The following is a 19,789-nucleotide window of genomic DNA, read 5'->3' on the forward strand; positions in this document are numbered from 1 at the left end:
CTTGAGACTTGCAAAACAATGACTTGGTCCCACCTCTGCTTCTTAGTTTCTTTACATTTAAAACCTTTTCATATGTTTTCTTGCATCCTTTCCTCTGTCAGTCCTTCTTTGTTTCACTGTCCTGAACACACTATACAGTTCCTACCTTCCTAATTTTTCTTCCTTTGCTATTTTTTCTTTTTCAATTAGTTTATTCTTCCTTACCATCCTTCCTTTCTCTTTTAATCATTTTTCTTTCTACCTTATTTTTCTTACATTTCTTCCTTCAATTCTTTATTTTTCTTCAAGCCTGTCTTAATTCTTTCCTTTGCCTTTGATTCCTTCCTTTGTTCTTTTGTTCCCTTTCCTGTCTGATCTTCTTTTCTTTTACCTTTCTTCTTTTTTCTTTCCTTCCTTCCTTTCCTTTGTCCTTCATTCTTAAATTTTCTTCCTTTATTTCTTCCTTCCTCCTTCCTTCCTCACTTCCATTCTTCTCTGTTTTCTTCCTCAGTTCCCTTCCTTATCATCCATCATTACTTAGTTCCTCAATTCATCCTTTCTTCATTCCTTCATCCTTCCTTTTCATATTCCTCATCACTTCCTTCCTTCAGTTTCTTTTCTTTTCCTTCACTTCTGCTTTTATTTTTTCCTTCGTTTGTCTTTCCTTACTCACTTTGTTTTTTGTTCCTTCACCTTTTCTATCCTTCTTTCTTCCTTCCTACCATCCATCTTTCCTACCTCCCTCCTTCCTTAGTTTCTTTCTTTCTTCCTTCCTTTCATCCTACCTTACTTAGTTCCTCAGTTTCATCCCTTATTCCTTCTGTCCTTCCGTTGTCTTCTTCCTTTTGTTCTTTTTCCCTTCCTCCTTGCTTCCAACATTTCTTCTTTCTTATCTTTTCTTCCTTCCCTTCCTTCTTCCTTCCTTCTTGCCATCCATCTTTCCTACCTCCCTCCCTTCCTCAGTTTCTTCCTTCCTTTCATCCTACCTTACTTAGTCCCTTAATTTCATCCCTTATTCCTTCTGTCCTTCCATTTTGTTCCCCCCCTTCCTTCTTTCCTGGTCTTGTCCTCTGTGACTGCTTTGATTGAACACACAGCACTGAAATAACTGAAGCGTTGCAGCGGGCAGCACTAAAAAGTGAACAGGTGGCGTACCAGCTTTGTCGGCCACGTCTGCGGCTGTCAGGTTCTTGGCGTTGGGTCTGATCCTGAAGGTGATTGCAGGTCCGACCACACTGCAGAGAGGCAGAGAATGCCCAGCAGGTGAGTTTTACACTGAATTAAAACACCAGCTGAACATAAGTTACCTAATCTAATAGTTTGTGCAACAGGAGAACAAAGAGCACTTTTACTTTTTACAGACACTTTGCAGAAATCTCCTCAGGTCAGTTCTTCTCTAAACGAGTCTCATTTTCTTCTAAGAAGCGAAAATCTGCAACAGCGTCCTCAATATTTTCATGTTTAATTTAATTTAAGTAAAAATGAATGTTTACTCATTTTAAAGCAGCAACCTGCTCTAATATTTACTTTATCCAGATACATGGAAATGATTTTAATATAATAACGACTCTTTGAGATGTTTCTTTGGGATGAACTCAGTATTTTACTTTCAATTTCATTACAATTACTTACAGTTCTCCTGTATCTGAGGTACAGCGGCGTATTTTTGTGCATATTAATTTTTTTATTGCATTTATTACTTCTTCAATTGAATGGGTTTTTTTCTGTTGTTCATTGAAATGTCCTGAATAAACTGTAACTGCTACTATTTTATCAAATCTTGTGAAGACATGGCGTTTATGCCGATGTTAATAAAGAAATCCGCTTGGATAAGAAGGAGATTTCTGCAGGCCGGAACTTTCTGCAGGGTCAGGAAGAAGGAGGAGCAGGAGGAGAAGCAGGTCAAAGAATCACTTCCACGAGCAGAAAGTCAGTGCAGCTTGCCGTCCAGCTTCACCAGGTCTGGGGAACCTCATGAACCAAAGAGCGAGGATCCAGAGGCTGAAGCCAGAAAGGACGTCGCTTTTTCTTTTAGATTTTTTGTTCTTATTTTTTGTGCGGGTTGAGGAGCAGCGACGTCCTCGCTCCTACCTGATTCTGATGAAGGAGTTGGTGGAGAGGCCGATCCTCTCCGACAGCAGCTCCAGCAGTCGCACCCCGTCGTTCAGACTGAGGGGGCTGACAAAACACACACATTTAAACACACACATGAACAGACACTCTCTCACACATACACACAGCAGCGTTCAAAGATTTAAAGAAGACCTTTGACCTCTGAATCTGAGTCCATCTGACAGTCACTTTATCAGCTTCTGCTTCTGATTTCCTGATCTGAGCTCAGGGTCGGCGCTTTTACTTTCTTCCTCTTCGTTTGCTCCCTCCTTCCTTCCTGTCTTTAGGTGTCTTTCCTTCTTTTAATTTCAATATCTCAGTTTCTTTCCTTTCTTCATTCTTTTTAATTTTCTTACCTCCTTCCTTTTTATTTCTTCACTTATTTTATTCAGCCTTCCTTACTTCTTTCTAGTCTTCTTCCCTATAGTTTTTTCCTTGTTGTTTATTCAACACAGTTTTCTCTGTTAATCCTTTTGGTTTAATTTCTCTTGACATACAACTGTCTGCTACATTTCACAGGAGCAAATAATAACCTTCTTTGGTCACATTACAAGAAATTTTAGACTAATGGATGGACAGCCCTGTTATCTGTCCAGGATGTATCCTGCCTCTGGCCCTAACGACTAGGACTGGCTGAAGCACCACTGCAAGCCTGAAATGGATAAGCAGACAGATGGGTGGAAAGACAGACTGATGGATTGCAAGACTGGTGGTGAATGGATGAAAGGCAGATGGATGGACAGATATCTTTTATTCATTTCCTTCTTTGCTTTCTTCGGTCATTTTCCTTTCTTTCCTTTTTTCCTTCATTCTTGTTTATTTTCTTCCTTTTCTAAATTTCATCACTCCAGTTTCTTCATTTCGCTCCTTCTTTCATTCCTTTCCACTTCTTCTTTTCATTTCTTTTCTGTTCTACTGTTTCTTTCTTTCTTTATTTGTTCAGTTATCTTTCATTATTTCTTTCCAGTCTTCTTTCCTTTAGTTCCTTCCTTTTATTTCAACACCCGTGTCTCTATCCTTTTCTTCCATTTTTCAGTGTTTGTCCTTCAGCATTAGTTGTCCTGCTGCGTCCACATTAGTGAGCAGCATGTGGACTCCTTTCACCACAAACATGAAAGCAACACATAACGAGATGTCTGTCCACTCACACCTTCAGGCGTCCTGATTGGCCAGACACTCAGGAAGCATACCTCTGATTGGTGACGATGTAGCCAAATTCGTCCACCTGACCTACTGGATCCTTCTTCCCCAGTTTGTCCTGATTGACTGTTGTGGTGGGTGTTGCCTCTTTCTGGACTCCCTCTGGTGTCGGAGGGTTGGCGTTGGAGGGTGGAGCCTCCTGGGCAGACATTTTATAGGCCATTGAGCCCTCTGAGACCTGATAGAAGAAGATAAATGAACACATTTGATTGGAAATAGATAATGAAGGAGTATTTTTGCTTATTTACTTGTTGATTTATGAGATTTATAAACAAATTAATTTAGCTTGAAATTATTGCCTTAGATTAATTTTTCTCTAAATGCAGGCAACGTTTTGAGCCCCTGAACAAGAAGAGATTAGCTCTGATGTGACAACCAGAGACTGTGAAGCACTGACAGGCAAAATGTACACGACTGTGTTTTTGCTGTATTCTGATGTGTTTTTTTTTTTTTTTAATAAACAGATAAACCATCACATTGTTTATGGTGGGAAGCAACGTATTTACCTTCTTTCCTGTAGCAGCATTGTTCCCGTACTTATCTGAAGAATAAACAAAAATAAAACATGCTGAAGAGACTTTTTTTTCAACGCTTTAAATGCAAATGGTGGACAGGTTTGTTTATCTGATTGGATCTTTACTTTATTGGAGGTACAAATTTCAAATGTGTCCTTCAAAGATCAGCATATCTGATGCTGTTGTTGCCTGTCTGCAGCTTTAAAGAAGACAGTGAAGTTTGTGATGTTAGTGAAGTGAAAAGATCGACCTTTGGATTCCTTTTGGGCGTAGGAGCTCTCCAGCTGCAGCTGCTTCAGAGCGGCGGGCAGATCTTCTTTCTGTTCGGGGGACAAGTCCTTCATGTCGAGACCGTAGTGATCGAGCAGCAGAGCCAGTCTCTGCAGTGAACGCTCTACGAATACAGCACAGAGCACTTTAACCACTGAAGGACACATCTACAGATAACAGCCTTCAACACAGCTTTACTACTGTGGATTTTTTTAATTTGGTGAACTATCAGTTTTTTCCTCTGCTACATTTCACAAGAGCAAAGTTTTGCCTTTCTTTGGTTACATTATAATAAATGTAAGTTAGATAATGGATAGCCCCGAGACAGCCACGTGATCTGTGCAGGATGTATCCTGCCTCTCGCCCAATAACGACTGAGACAGGCTCTGAACTGAATAAAGAGTTGGAGGGATGGAACAGGAGTATGGATAGCCCAATGGATGGATGAAAAATGAAAAAAATTGTAAAAATTTACAAACATTTCCCTGAAAAAGGGAAAAAAAAGAGTAAAAAGTGAGCAGAAAGACACACACACACAATATTTAAAAAAGGAATACACAAAAAATAAACACGATGGACAAAAGAAATAATGACTTGTCTTCTTTTCTCGTCTCGCTCACCATCCAGTTCTGACAGGGCATCGTACTCATCCTGTGCCTTCTTCTCTGCTGGGTCCTGCTGTGCAACCTGGGAAACGTAGTCCTCACCATAGTCCAGAGGGAAGTCCAGCTCCGGGAAAAAGGAGGAAGAAGATGAGGAGGACAGTGAGGATGGGAGGCCAGCTGCTGCTGCTACTGCTCCTCTGTGGCGGGGAAGAGACTGAACAGGTGAGGAAGAGGAAGAAGAAGAGGAGGAAGGAGAAGTGAGGTAAAAGGACACTAGATCCTGGAGGAGCTGCCGGTCTCGGTCCAGAGGACTTCCTCGAGATCTGGAGCGATAGGAGGAGGGATGGAGCGGGAGGGCCGGGTTATCATCCAGAGAGTTGAGGGAGCGCTCCTCCTCCTCCTGGTAGCCGTACTGCTGCTGCAACAACACACACACACACAACAGACATGTGCTGCTTTGGCCACTAGGGGGCAGAGAAACACAAAAGTAGAATAACAATGTATTGCTTTCAGAGATGTTCTGGTTTAAACGTGTCCGGCACATTGGGGATTTCTCCCTGCATAATAAAATATTGCCGCAGGGTTTCAGTAAACTATTTTGAAGTGTTTGTCTGAACATTCCTCCCACCTTGTGGTAGGTGTATGGGTCCAGCAGGGGTGTCTGCATGTGGACAGAAGACCGGGAGGGGTTGAGGACCATGTAGTCCACATACTGCTGCATCATCTTGGGGTCAGCTTGATCTTCAGGACCCTGATCCCTCTGTGGACTGGGGCCCAGCAACCTGGAGGACCTAAGAAATAAAACAGCTCAGTCTTGTCTAAGATGCTACCCTCCCATTTTTATTAATGATAGTAAAGCTCTTCTTACAGTTTGGGTGACTTCTCATTAAGTTTAGAGTGGGTTTCAACGGTGGGAACTTGGCTCAGCTCTCGGCTGATGATTGCCTGGGTCATGTCATCCTTCCAGTTAAGACCTGTGCAGCCACATGTAGAAATATCACCAAGCAATGAGGGAGCAAGAATTGCTAAAAGAACAAAATGAAACCATTAAAGAACAAAAAGTGATGACACAAAATGTCCAAAAGGTGACTAGAAGATGCAGAATTACTAAAAAGAACCAAAGGATAATCACAGCATAATACAAAATGAAGGCAAAAGGCAAAAATGATGACAAAAAAGATCAAACATCCACTTGCAGATGCCAAATTAATACAGATAGAGAAAAAATGTGTAAAAATGACATAAAATGACTACAACATGACCACAAAAGATACTAAACCACCAGAAAAACAATCTGTAAAATAAAGAGTGACAAGATGAGGAAGGGCAAAATTAGCACAAAGTACCAAAAAAAGCCCCAAATAACTTTAAAAATGGCAAAGCTACATGAAATGGACAAAAAAGGACTACAAAAAGAAAAAAAAGACCACTTAATGACAAAAAGTGATGACTTTAAGACAAAAATAACCAGAACCGATGGCCACAGAAAGCAAAATACAAGAAATAAATCCCAATTAACAGAGGATTTTTTTAGACCAATGGTAATACTGATATGTGGTGATTGTTAAAAACAATCCAATATATCGACAGATATTTTCCTTCTTTCAAACACATAAACAGAGTTCCCTAACATTGGTTATGCATAGTTATTTATTTACTTATTTATGCGAGACTCTGTGATGTTAACGGGGTATTTGCAGCTATGGTGAACAAAATGACCATTTATTGGCTGTTACAAATGTAGACGTGGATATTTGCAAATACCCAAAATATAGCTCAATTATAACAAATAAAAAAAACTAATACTGAGCCAAAAAATTGTTACACATGCAATGATCACGAAGACATAAAAGAGGAAACCATATTCCCCCCTCTGTTTTAGTGCACATGAGCTGAATTAAAAGTGTGCCGCTGTATTCAGAGACTCACCCTGAACCATCAGGTCTTTGAGGACTTCCTGCAGTTTGTGCAGGACGGGTACAGACACCTGATACTGGACGGGTTCCTGATGAGGAGCCTGGCACTGTCCAAACAAACCATCTGCACAGAAAGAGATTCTACTGTTGCCAAACATGACAGCAACCACAAAACTCCACATATCAACACACCATAAAAAATGTTTGTGCATTTTTAAAGCAGGAGCCATAAGGTGGTTTGTTTGCCTGTCAGCAAAGATCTACTAAACTGAACTTACTGAAGAGGCAGGGCAATGGAAGAACCCATGAAAAATGAAACCAGCAGTTCTTCAATGTCCGCGTCAGCATGGCTCCAAAAGTCAGTCAATCCCCATAGACTCAATAAATTAATTCAATTCAGCTTTATTTATATACCACCAAATCAGAACAACAGTCTCCTCTATGTTCTTTGGCTTGTAAGGCAAAGACCCTACAATGACACAGATGTAAACCCAGCAATCAGTTGCCCCCTATGAGCAAGCACTTGGTGACAATGGGAAGGGAAAACTCCATTATAAAGGAACAGCCAAAAGTAGCTTTACAGCATGGATTACTGTGAGAGCCAATGTTGGCTGTTTTGCCCAAATATGTTCACTTCTAGCCCTAAAAACCCCTACCATGGTGACTAATATAAAGGTGAAATTTTGTGGGCTCCTTCCCGTCACATAGTCTAGTTTGGTACCCATGGACCAGAGGACTGACCTGCTGACCATTAAAAAGAATGTAGGTTTAAGGTACTTCAGCATTGCTTGTCCGTTCACACCCAGAAGCTACATCGGGTTAAACATTCTTTCAATGCTTCAGCATTTTGCAATTTTCTCACTTCAGATTTCTTAGCTTGTGTTTTTCTCAGCTGGGTTTGTTTTGAGCCCTCAGGGCCACCGTACTTTACAGTTTAAATGCTGTTTTCTTTCCTTGTAGAAGAAGAATGAGAAGAACAAAAACAAGCAACTGCTCTGAGTTTACCAGGACAGCAGCAGGAACGTACTGTATCAGTGCTCATCAATAATGTACACTACACATGCTGTATGTAATGCATGTAAACACGAACACAGCACATGCACACACACGTGTACACACAAACACACACTTGGCTTCATACACACACACACTCACTGTGGTGGTGGTTTTGTGTGTGAGTGTGGGCTGTGGTGAGTCATCACCTCTGTCTCCATCTCACACACACACACAAGGGAGACACACGGTCGTCAGGCAAGTGATGTCACTGTTGTCATAGAGACGGCTCTCAGCCAATCGACCTGCGATTGGCTGGGAGCCGTCTGACGGAGGGAGACCTCGTTTACTCTTTTCCTCTTGCATTACTCTGTTTATCTTCATCTCTTTCTCCATCTTGACGTCGCTTCCCTCACTTCCTGTAAATCTTATTGCCCAACTGACGCAGCTCATAGAAAAATAATTTTTACACTCATCCTTCAGCACAACACTCACAAACATCCATCAGCTGCTCAAATTGAACGGTGACATCTGCAGAGGTGCAGGCAGTTACATGGGTGAAGTTTTTTTTTTAAGATTACAGATGTTACAAGATAAGAAGTGTAACACAAGTTACAAATATTTAAAGCTACAAAAGATGTCTTTGTCTTACACAGTCCTGAATCACATTTAGTAAACTCAAAATGCACAACTACAGATGTTTAAGTGCAGTGAAATGTTCTCTTCCATTGAAGCTTTTAAACAAACATGATCAAAGCTTTAAAGCAGTCTGTCTATTTTTAGACTCTTGAAACACTTTTCTTTGATTTCATCACTACAGAGACTGAAAACATATTGCAGATGTTTAAGGACACAAATCTGCATTCAAGCTTTTCCTTCCATCCTTTTTCTACCACTTATCCAGGTTGTGGGGGCAGCAGCCTAATCAGAACAGAGGCTTTCCAAGTCCAGCCAGGACATGCAATTATTGATCTCTGGCTTTCATCCTGTCTCCCCTTCCTCACCCCCAACCAGTTGCAGTACGGTTGGAGCAGATGACCGTCCCTCCCTGAGCCTGGTTCTCCTTATATGTTTCTTTCTGTTAAAATGGAGTTTTCCTTCCAACTGTCGCCAAGTGCTTGCGCAAAGGGGGGAATTTGATTGTCTGGGTTATTGTAGGGTGTTTACATCACTATATAAAGTGACTTGAAATGACTGTTGTTGTGATTTGGTGCCATATAAATAAAATTGAAATGGATTGAATTAATCCAGCCTGTCCTTGGGCCTGCTCTAGGTCTCATCCTTTACCAGCACAAGTCCCTACTGTCATCTCCACACTCTTTCCTTTCCTTCTCTCTCGCTACCTCCTAACGTGCACAGTTTCCACCAGCACAGCACTGAAAGCGGTCATTATTAACCCATGTCCTGACTGATGACCCGGTATGAAAATCTCATTCTTGACAATCTGCATGTTTGATTTGACTTTGATTTGATGTCGGTCGCCCTTCATGAAACAGCCACCCTCATTTATGCAGCCACTTAACCAGAACTAGTTAGGATTATACTGGCTTGGAGTTGCTGTGAAAACTCAGACAGCAAATGAATAAAGCTTCTATTGTTTTTTGGCGAGACTGCAGCTTGTTTTATTTACACACAGCAGAAGTTGCACACAGTGTGTCTTTTTCCATCCATCCACTCTCGCTTATGCAATCCAGGACAAGTGTCTGAAAGGCAGCGGCCACTCCGGACAGATCGCCAGTTCAGAATCACCAGTTAACCTAACAAACCTTTCTTTTCAGGTACACACGAAGAACCCAGGCAGACCGACAGTGGATTCAAACCCAGGACCGGGACTTTGTTAAGGACAATTAAACAACCCAGGGTGTGCTAATGCACTGACAACATTCAACCCTATTTTTAGTCTTTCAGTCTGCATCACTTTATTACTTTACTGCGAAATATTTTCATCTGACCTCATAAGAAAAACTCAAAATGACCTTTTCATGAATGAAATCTAGAGAACGTGTGTGTGTGTGTGTGTTATTCAAGCATTTCAACCCAGATTAGAAATGATTAAAGCTTTTAAAGATGTCTTTTTGTACACTCTAAATACTGCAAGTCTATGGACACACAAATGATCATTTTTATGCATAAGAAAATATTCTGAGCACAGTTTGGGTGAAGATTCGTTTTGAGGCATGGATATGTGATGGAAAGCACACAAAATGGGCAGTGTGCAAAATTCAGTCTGGCCATTTCTGCACAGATTACAGATGCCTTCTGCAATCCTTTTACCTCAGAATGGAGCTAAACCTGTTTTATTCAAACCCTCCAGATGGTGAACACAAACTGTAGGTGTTTAATAAAGACACACCAAATGGGTTATTTTGTTCATTTTTAACTATTTTATGCATCTTCATAAGAAAAAGCACCAAAATGACACCACTGGGGTGAGTCACTTTTGATGTATTCAGAAATAATTTTGTGCATCTTCATGAAGTCTGGAAATGTGTGTTTACAGATGCTTAAGCACATAAAATGGGCTGTTTTTAAAATGCAGTCTGGGTGTTTTCCTCTTATGCATGATGACACAGGCTGAAATAATTACATCTTCAAAAAAAGGACCTTCAAAGTGGGTGGTTTTTTTGAAGACTCCTACATTTTTGATGAATCTTAATGTAAGACTACAAATGATCAGACACACAAAATGAGAGGATTTTTGAATGAAGTTTGGTAGCAAATTGATTCGTAATCATTATTCCAAACTGCAAATGTTGAAGGACATAAAAAATGAAAATCATTAAGCAGTCTAGAATAACTTTAAACATGTTTAAATCCATCAGATTTGTTCTTTTTTCCCCCCAAAGGTCTTGAAATTATTTCAATTACGTGAATATTCAGTTCAGATGTGCCAGGCTGAGAAAACGAGCTGCGTGTTCTCACAAAGCCTCGTTCTTGGATTCATCAAAAGTTTGGCACGGCATGTTCCACCTCAAGGTAAAAACAAGGAACAAAACATCCTCAGGGAGGAAGGTGTAACATGCCATCAATAATGCAGGCGCCCCTTTCAGGTGCACGCCCGTGTGCCTGCTCTCGTAATGACAACCTCAAAACGTTTGAAAAGGCATGGAGGAAACAGGAAACCCAGCGAGCGATTGTAAGCAGAGCCGTCAAAGGCGTGACATCTGATGGACTCCAGGCTGCGTGATGGACAGGGGACGTGCCAGAGCTTCCTGAAGCGTGCCGCGGTAACGGGAGCCTGCTGGGATCACTCACTTTCACTCAATTTACTATTCCCATTAAGCTGCATTCAGGTTACCGTAAATATGAGCACCCTACTGAGGAGGAAGTTTGAGCTCTAATTTATCTCTTGGAAAAAATTGGATGTTTAAAGGGTCAGGTAACCCAAGCAGAAGAATTAAAAAGAATTATGAAAATAAATAAATAACTATAGACTGGCCACTGCCACGATGGTTTGTCCTGGTAAACATGCCTTTTATCTGAGTTTCATTACAAAAATTAATGATGTACTTTAGGGAATATTCTGATTGTTTATTAACAATTTAATACTCTAAGTATTCTTTTTATTATTTTTATTAGTAGCAGTATTTATTGTATCCAAAATGTTCCTAGGATTGTATCTGATGACTTAAAGTTGGACTTTCAATACCGTGTAGGCGACCATGGATCACTGATTATGTTCATGGATGCATGTAAACTCCCGTCCTCTAGAAATAGCAGATCTGTGATCGTAGCTTTGAAATGCCACCAGTTTACATCAGCGACCCAGAATGCAATGCAAAATAACAGCAGCCTTCGCGGGTCAAGTTATGTATTAAGAAGTTAAAAACTTTGAAACGATGAAAACATTAAGACCTACAAGCTGAAACAGTCTAGCTTCATTTTTAACTAAAACAAGACTGGGTTTGTAGTTTTAAATTTGTAGTGTCTGAGTTTAAAGTAAAGGAACTTATTTAGTATTCACAGTATTCATGTTGAAAGTGGAAGTACAATAATACTCTACATTAAGATAAAGTGAAAGTGCTGAAAGTGAAAACACAGCACCGTAAATAGAAATATGAATCTCAAACTGCAGAACAGCAGCTTTGACCTGAAATCAATCTTTTACGTATAAGAGAACGAGTTTGTTACTTCTTCATAATGTTGCACAGTTTTGAGTTATGGGATAACAACTGGAAATACAGTGACCTGATATAAGTAAAAGATTTCATCACCTGTTGGTTTCTCAAAGAGTCAAAGTTAGTGTTCTGGCCACCAGAGAGCATGGAGTGCTAAGTTATCAGTGAAGGCTAATTAACTTGGTTAGTGAGCTGGATTCATAGACTATATTGATACAATGCTTGGACACAGATAACAGCTAATTGGTGCGACATGTTCATCAATTATCTTATCTGAAGGTGAGCAGGTGTTCCACACTCCCCAGGAACTCTTGCGACTTCCACACAAGACAGTATGTATATATAATGTCTCCAGTAGGTTCTTCTGGATCTATCAGTGGCCGTGCCTCAGCATTGCTCTAAATACAGATCAATAAAATTCTACCATTTCACTCACCAAAACAGCAGCACAGAGATTTTGGACCGTCTGTATCAACAAGCAGACAGCGAGAAGCTACAGCCGCCTGTGTCAACACTCACCTGTCAATCAAAGAGCCCGCGACTTTAAGCCTTAATAAAATTCAAAGTGGAGGATTATAAGTAATCTTTTAAAAAATCACCCAGTGCAATGTTGCTATGAAGAAAGAATGTATCCAAACCTGTTTCCTGTAAAGTTGGACAATTTAACATGGGGGTCTATGGGGGTTGACTCACTTTAGGTGGTGGCCTCAAGTGGCTGTTAGAGGACCTGCAGTTTTTTGGTACTTCTGCATTTTCCAGCCCAGCTTGAAGATGATGAGATATTGCAGTGAAATTTTGCCCCAACTCCACATCGTCCAGACTTTTGTGATAAACCCTTTTGAACCAAAGAGCTGCAAAACCTATGAAACTGCATTTATATGAATATAAAGCACCTTGAGGCAACTGCTGTTGTGATTTGGCGCTATATAAATAAAAAGATTTGAATTGAACAGTAACTGATCTAACAGGTGTAAGGTGTTGTATGAACTTGGATTAAAGAGCTGATACTCACCATCATTGCACAGCTGATCTCTGGGACACAGCTTCTTCTCAAACAAGCAACCTGCAGACACAAATTTAGAAGATGCATAAGAATTCAAAGACAACCAGCCTATAAAACTGACTATTTCTGTCAGTTCTTCACGTTTTCCTAACCTTTGATGGCTGTTTCAAGACTTTAAGAACCCTTAAATATGGTTATCAGTTCCAGTTTGTCACACTACAAGCAAAAAGACAAACATGAACTCATTTGCGTTTCTGTAAAACTCTTTTTTTTTCTTTTTAATTGCAGGACTCAAACAGAGCCAGAAATGAGGCAGGGAAACCCCCAGGGACAGAGAGCTACATTGTGTTGGACATCAATATTGTGTTGCTAAGAGTCCGGATGGATCTGTGTGCATGTGTGTACGTTACAGTTGACCTTTTCCCGGGCTTAATCTGTTGCGAGGCAGTAAACAGCTGCAGACGTGAAGCTACTCGCTCTGCTCTGTTTATTTATGTGTTTGAGTTGGATATTCATTAAGGATTTATATAATCCTCTATACAGTACCCATTTATAACTTGAGAAAATGCACATTGTCATGCAGCGTACTGCCTGCGTGCCCACCAACTTAGCTTCCACCGTCTGAGCTGTCAGGACAAACAAAAATTCAGACTTTAATAGCTTTCTCAGCTCTCGAGTGACAAAATGAAACTTCCAATGTCAGAAACGGCATTCAAACTCCCACAGACGTTTGCAGCAGCTCTGATAAACACAAAGCCTTAGAACAGGGTATGGCACGTGGGTCGGTTCAGATAAGAATAGCAGAGTTGTTTTCCATCAGCCCAAAAAGTTTGTGACCTAATTGTCATTAGAGGTCGGGTAGATTAGCGGCAAAGCTTCTGCAATTGCTCCTTTCATATAGGCTTTTTGTTTTTTTGTTCAGTGCTCACAAATTAAACATTTAACCTTCATTTTTAACTCATATTTTGTCAGCATCAGTAGACTGCATTGAGTTGTAAATACAAATGGCTTAAGCCACAGCCTTAAAGCTACATTCTTCCTAATGTCCAGCAGGGGGCGACTCATGTGGTGTGATTGAAGAAAAAGCCTGTAAGAAAATGGGCAAACTTCTCCCTTGATCTATGGCTTCATCAAACATTTTACTGCTGAGATAAAAGTCTCAGTTGCAAGTTTTGAGGTTAATTTTTTACAGTGCTATGTTTATATTGTAAATTGTGATTAATATAAAAAAAATAGCAAATAAGTTTTGAAATCAATAAGAAATTTTTGCGAGTTATGATGTGTGCAGATCTCAGCCTCCTTAGACATGCATGCAGTAGGAGGCCCAGTCACACCGGCTGCTGCTGCTTTAATGCATCGTTCCAATAAATGGCAAACAACCAAAGCTGCACATACAAATGCACATCTGCAAGCCACTTTGTGAGCCCACGCCATATATATTTCTACAGATAACAGCATCAAATAACATCAATCTTTTCTGGTGTTGTTGAACTACTTATTTTCTTTTTTTGTGCTTCAAGCTTCTGGTGTTTCCTGGTGGGAGTGTTTTTGCATCTAGCAGAGAAGACGACTGCCCACTGTGGTATTTCTGTTTTTGCTACGACTTGAGGCCAATGCCGGAGGAAACAAAAAAAATACCATCTATAAGGAGGATGTCAGTATCGCACAGCAGGAAAGCGACAATGAAACTGTGCAAAAGGACCCTTTAGGTAAATGTCAGTGTTATTTTGCTATTTTCTTAAATCCCAAGGCTTTTCTTCTGCTTCACCTTTAATCTAATCCGCCTGAGTATTGACTACATGACGACACAAACAAGCAACCTCTGCAGCAGATATCACAGAGGGAATCTCCATTAAAGCAGAAATCTGACACAGGGCTAAACATAGAGCGGAGAGATCTCCATCCGTCCATCCATCTGTTCGCCACCCCTCTGACCAAACTCCACACTGATGACTAATCTCTGCTTTGTCCTTTCTCCACCACCCACACACCCATCCATCCATTCATCCATCCATAACCTCCTTTCGACTGTTTCATGAAGATTTCAGTCACTCAATCAGCGCCTCTGAAATGCGACGTTGCTGGCTAATATGAAGGAATTTCAGTGTAATTAAGTCTGTAATGACCAGAGTGATGGATGCACTGTCAAAAATCTCCACCCTGACCAGTTTGTTTAGTTTCATGTGAGGAAATTAAATTTAGCAAAAAATAACAACAATAACAACAACAACAAAAATCAAAAATCAAATCAGCTTAAAATGAGAGAAGAATAAGAAATCCACACAGAGGAGAAACCAGAACAAGAGAATAAATTAAACTATGAATTAATCATCCAGAATGGGTGGCTGATTGCCATCATTGATATGGAAGTATTAAAAAGATAAATAAATGAACTTTCAAAGTAAGTCAAACTTTTTAAAAGAGGGGATGTTTTTTTAGCTTTCGTGCATCAGAAAATCCTTTTTATTTTTTTTACAAATGATTTGTTGATGCTTATTTCACAACTATATTTTTGCTTGTTGAGGTTTTGTTTCAAATACACAGGTAATACTATTCTTTTTTAAAAAGACATGCTCTATTATCATTAGCTGAATACACAGACAATGAGTTAACCATAAAATACTCCTACCGAACTGAAAATTTGTAGTACTACAAAGTCTGGATTGACTTTGCTGGTGAATTGCTGGTAACGCTCTAGATGCTAAGTAGCCAGCAGGTTAATAATTACAGTGAAGGTTAGAGACACTCAACACTGCAAAAGCCTCCATCCACTTAAAGCTGTGGTAGGAAGAAACACGGCACTAAAACTTCTTGGTTACGGCAAAAATCATAATCACCATTGCCTTAGTCAATACTACATACAATCTTAAAACGTGTTTTTACAGTAGATTTTCTTGTGTCTTACTGTGTTCTGGAAAAGTCTTGAGCCACCCCTCATTTGTTTGTTAGGAAAACAGGAAATAGGTACTGCATTTTATTGAAACATGTGCAAACATACATGGGAATACAGTATATAAGAGTTCTTTCTCCCCACTGTCGCCAACTGTTTCTCGTATGGTCTTATTCATATTGAATAAGTATAATATTGAATAATATTGATTGATTATTGAATTCAATATTGAATATTGAATAATATTCATAATGAATAAGACCATATTCATATGGTCTTATTCATTGCTCGTATGGGATCGTCTGATTGTTGGGGTTTTGTCTGTGTTATTGTAGGTTCTTTACTCCAAAGTACAGAGCATTTTGAGATGACTCTTGCTGTGAGCTGGTACTGTTTAAATAAAACTAAAGTGAGGTGAAATATCCATGAAATTATGTTATGTCATGTGTGCCTAAAACGTTATGTGTGGAGAAGGCCGACATGAAGACAAACTTGAACAAAAAACAAGGCTTTTATTGGGCTGAAATTAAAGGCCAAAAGGAAAGCATAAATAGAAATACTGGAATAAATAAGATAAAAATGATAAATCCAAATAAACAAGAGGAGCTTCAACAATTATCTTGATAAGAGTAAAAAGAAAGGCAGGATGGTCTATACAGCATAGACTGAAAAACAGGAGGGAAATGAGACAAAATGAAAGTAATTCCTCTCAGGTGATGGTGGGTAGCCCCAGAGGTAAACCTAATAGGAAACAAGCAAGAAAACAGCCATTTATAGTAAAACAGGCAATAAACAAAAGACAGCTAACACTACAGACAGCACAAATCCTGATGGATAGAGCCACAGCACTATTTGTGTTTTTCCTGCAATGAATAGTATTCAGCTGACTCTTCTGATACAGTGATCGCTGTTTTTACACAGGTGACTTTAGAAAAATGTCTTACTTGTGTTTCTGTTTATAGAAACAGGCACTAGGTAATATCTCGCCTCCATCTATTTTATTCTGCTCGCTTACGGCCAATCTGTTTCTTTTTTATTAGAAGCAGAAATTTCTTAGTTCTCCGTTTCATCTCGATCACTTTCTAGCTCGCTCTGTGGCTCAGCCATCGCTCTCTCCCTTTCACTGACGCATCATCTCTGTGGACTTCATCAGTGGCACAATAAACCAAAGAGGGAAGAAAAGATCGATCGATTCTTTTGTTTTTCTTCTCCTTTTTTATTTGTACTACTGCTGTTTCATATGGCTTAAAAAACATGTGCTCCTTGTAGGTTAAGCAGTGAGAGTTGAGCCCCACCCATGGCCCGTTCAGCAGCATCTCCTGCCTGGAATCAGAAGGGTGGAGCCAAGTTTAATTACAAATGCAAACCAAATTGAAAGCGCTGCACAAAACAGACAGATGAATAAGGTGATATAACAGAAGGCTAAACTAGAGTCAAGTGTGGAAAAACTGCAGGACACTTATTTGGAAAACAGATGGATGAACAATCTTTGATGGCAAGCATAGCAACTAGTGACATAGCAACTTGTAAAAAGCTTCATGGCCAAGTAAGGCTTGTTCCCTCTTCATTCCATGACAAACTGAGGAAATACAAGACCTGGATTAGTAGGTTACTGGAATTCTATAAATGATCCCCAAAAAGCAGGAAGTAAGTAAGTAAATTTATTTAATAGCACCCTTTAAGATATCCCAAGGTGTTTTGGATCAAAATAAAATTAACAACAACAACAAAATAAATAAATGTGGAAAGAAATTTTACCCAAACACTATTTTAAAAAGATGGGACTTCAGCTGCTTTTTGAGTTCACAGAGCTCACAGATCGTAGACTGGAGGGCAGAGGGTTTGAGAGAGTGGGGGCCACAAAATACAAAGGCTCTGTCACCTTCTTCAGCTTTTAGGTAAGATCTGGGAATGGCAAATAACCGCTGATCAGAAGATGCTGGTGACATATCGTTGCAAAAGTTTACTAATATATATTTTGCCAGGCACATAACACCAGAAATTTGAGTTTAATTCTAAACTTGATGGGGAGCCAGCGCAGTGAGATCAGCAGAGATGTGACACGGGAACATTTGATCTGATGAGGAACCAAAGCTAGAGACACTCCGAGGAGGTTTGGTGAGTTCCAGTGGTCAAGGACGAGCATGAAAAACAATCTCCATCTCAGATTTGGATATAATAGGATGTCAAAATGTATCCCTGGTGGATGGGTTAAAATAAAAGGAGGGTGAACTCAGACTTCTAAGGACTTGGGTGGACCAGGCTTGCAATAAAGATCTCTATTTTATTCTCGTTAAACTGACATCCAAGATTTTATAAAATTCAAACAATTCAGTACAATTAAAACTTGATTAACTCACTGAGGTTTAAAAAGTGATATAAAACAGAATATCATCAGCACAACAGTGATAAGAAATATCTGTAAATGATCTTGAAAGCTGACGTGAAGGAAGTAAATACAGTAAAAGAAAAAAAAGGAAGACTAAGAGGTGTTCAAAGGGGTGCACCCGAACCTGCCTGACAGGTGAGATTTTATGGATTAGCTAGAACCCAGGAAACGTGGAGGCTTTCCAATTTTCCTCTCACATCACCCAAATATGCTGGTTATAAAGCATTTTTAAAAATTTTGATCCCTGCCCCAGCTGTAACTCAGCTAAGGCCTGCAAAAGCTGCTTTTTTACAGATTTAAGAAAAAGAAGCTCCGTGTCTCATTTACAGACAGAAAGCACTCATAGATTTTAAGGAGATTTTCTGCAGCTGAACTGATTTAGAAGCTGTGCCCCTGGAAAGCGTTTTAACCCACGGAGTCATAGAAACAGACTCTGCCATACGCTCTCCTGCATGATTCAGTTTCAGCAGAAAAGCCTGTCACACTCACAGTAGCACGTTTCTCCAGGGAAACTCCTCGTTTCTCTGGCAAACTTCTCCCCTCAGCTCACATTAATTAAACAGAGTACATGCTGTGTAAAGTCGCCGTCTGGCTTTCTACTGTACATCACATAGTATCTCTCCTCCGAGGCCACATACAGCTCCGGCTCCATCTTGGCATCTGTACAGGAGCGCAGCCATCAGAACCAAAGCTCCTTTCTGATCAGCTAATTTCCAAAGAACACACTAGAAACCACACTGCTATCTGTGGTTTCCCTGGTGGGTGAGGATGAAATGCATTCATGTGAGTTTTGATCTATTCCACAAGAAATCATTTGCTCTCACATCTGGAAGCTACTCAAGAAAACAAACAACCATAGAAAACAACATCAAAACAACCCAGTTCAAATAATGATGGTTGGGGAAAACAGTATCACAGTGTCACGGTATGATGGCAGAAAACTGCACTGTAGATGGGCATCTCAGCAAACCATTCAACGCTGATTAACTGCCGGCTGAATGTTTTTTCTCAATGTCTCATCTTCGTTTGAGAAAAAAGGTCCAAAATGTTAGAAAGGTGACATTAATCTCTGTTGGACATAAAATGATCTTTATTGATTCAAGCAAAATAAAACAAAGCATTCACACCTGTGAACAAGACATCTGACAAAGAATTTACCCCTCTGAGCTCTGAGGCCTATTTCTTCATTTCTGACTGACTGACACTGAACTACACCTAAAGTTTATAAAGGTGATTATAATCAGGAGACCTGTGAGGAAGATTAACTCTAACAGATGATTTTCTATAAACTGGTTCTTATATAGTGCCTTTTTACTCCACTGAGCACTCAAAGCACTCACTTGCCTCATTAGCCCATTCATACAAACACTTTTTTCTATGCGCAAATGCTTCTTATCCAACATTCACACACCAATGGATGCATCGGAGAGCAACTTGGGGTTAGTATCTTGCCCAAGGATATTAATTGGAAAGTTGTCAGTAACATGATTGGGTATAAAAAGAGCATCTTAGAGAGGCAGAGTTTCTCAGAAGTAAAGATGGGCAGAGGTTCACCAATCTGCAAAAACCCAAAACAAACAAAACAAAAACAAAAATCTTGGAGCAGGAAATTTTGGAGCAGTTTGCACATCTGGAAAGGCACCATCAATGCTGAAAGGTATAAACATATGTTCCCGTCCAGTCAATGTCTTTTTTAGAGACGGCCTTACATATCTCACCAAGACAATACTTAGCAATCTTCTACAGGGTGGGCCATTTATATGGATACACCGTAATAACATGGGAATGGTTGGTGATAT

At 39.9% G+C, this 19,789-nt stretch overlaps 1 protein-coding gene across 3 annotated transcripts in view; it reads right to left on the bottom strand.

Annotated features, from left to right (window-relative positions):
• The window catches only part of ptprnb (protein tyrosine phosphatase receptor type Nb), a 54,079-nt gene that overhangs the window by 15,277 nt on the left and 19,013 nt on the right, over window positions 1-19,789 (bottom strand). The window contains exons 2-11 of one of the 3 annotated variants that reach the window (XM_005919885.3): window positions 12,721-12,771; window positions 6,611-6,721; window positions 5,550-5,655; window positions 5,310-5,472; window positions 4,697-5,096; window positions 4,057-4,200; window positions 3,798-3,832; window positions 3,282-3,469; window positions 2,071-2,157; window positions 1,135-1,214 (exon numbers count right to left, since the gene is read on the bottom strand). In XM_005919885.3, the coding sequence (XP_005919947.1) occupies window positions 1,135-1,214; window positions 2,071-2,157; window positions 3,282-3,469; window positions 3,798-3,832; window positions 4,057-4,200; window positions 4,697-5,096; window positions 5,310-5,472; window positions 5,550-5,655; window positions 6,611-6,721; window positions 12,721-12,771 (1,365 nt within the window). Of the gene's footprint in view, window positions 1-1,134; window positions 1,215-2,070; window positions 2,158-3,281; window positions 3,470-3,797; window positions 3,833-4,056; window positions 4,201-4,696; window positions 5,100-5,309; window positions 5,473-5,549; window positions 5,656-6,610; window positions 6,722-12,720; window positions 12,772-19,789 lie in introns of all 3 variants that reach the window. The other 2 variants (XM_005919884.3, XM_005919886.3) reach the window with 2 other exon arrangements.

This window comes from Haplochromis burtoni, unplaced genomic scaffold, assembly GCF_018398535.1.
Source record: "Haplochromis burtoni strain Fernald_Lab_line unplaced genomic scaffold, NCSU_Asbu1 Contig_39, whole genome shotgun sequence".
Lineage (NCBI taxonomy): Eukaryota > Metazoa > Chordata > Actinopteri > Cichliformes > Cichlidae > Haplochromis > Haplochromis burtoni.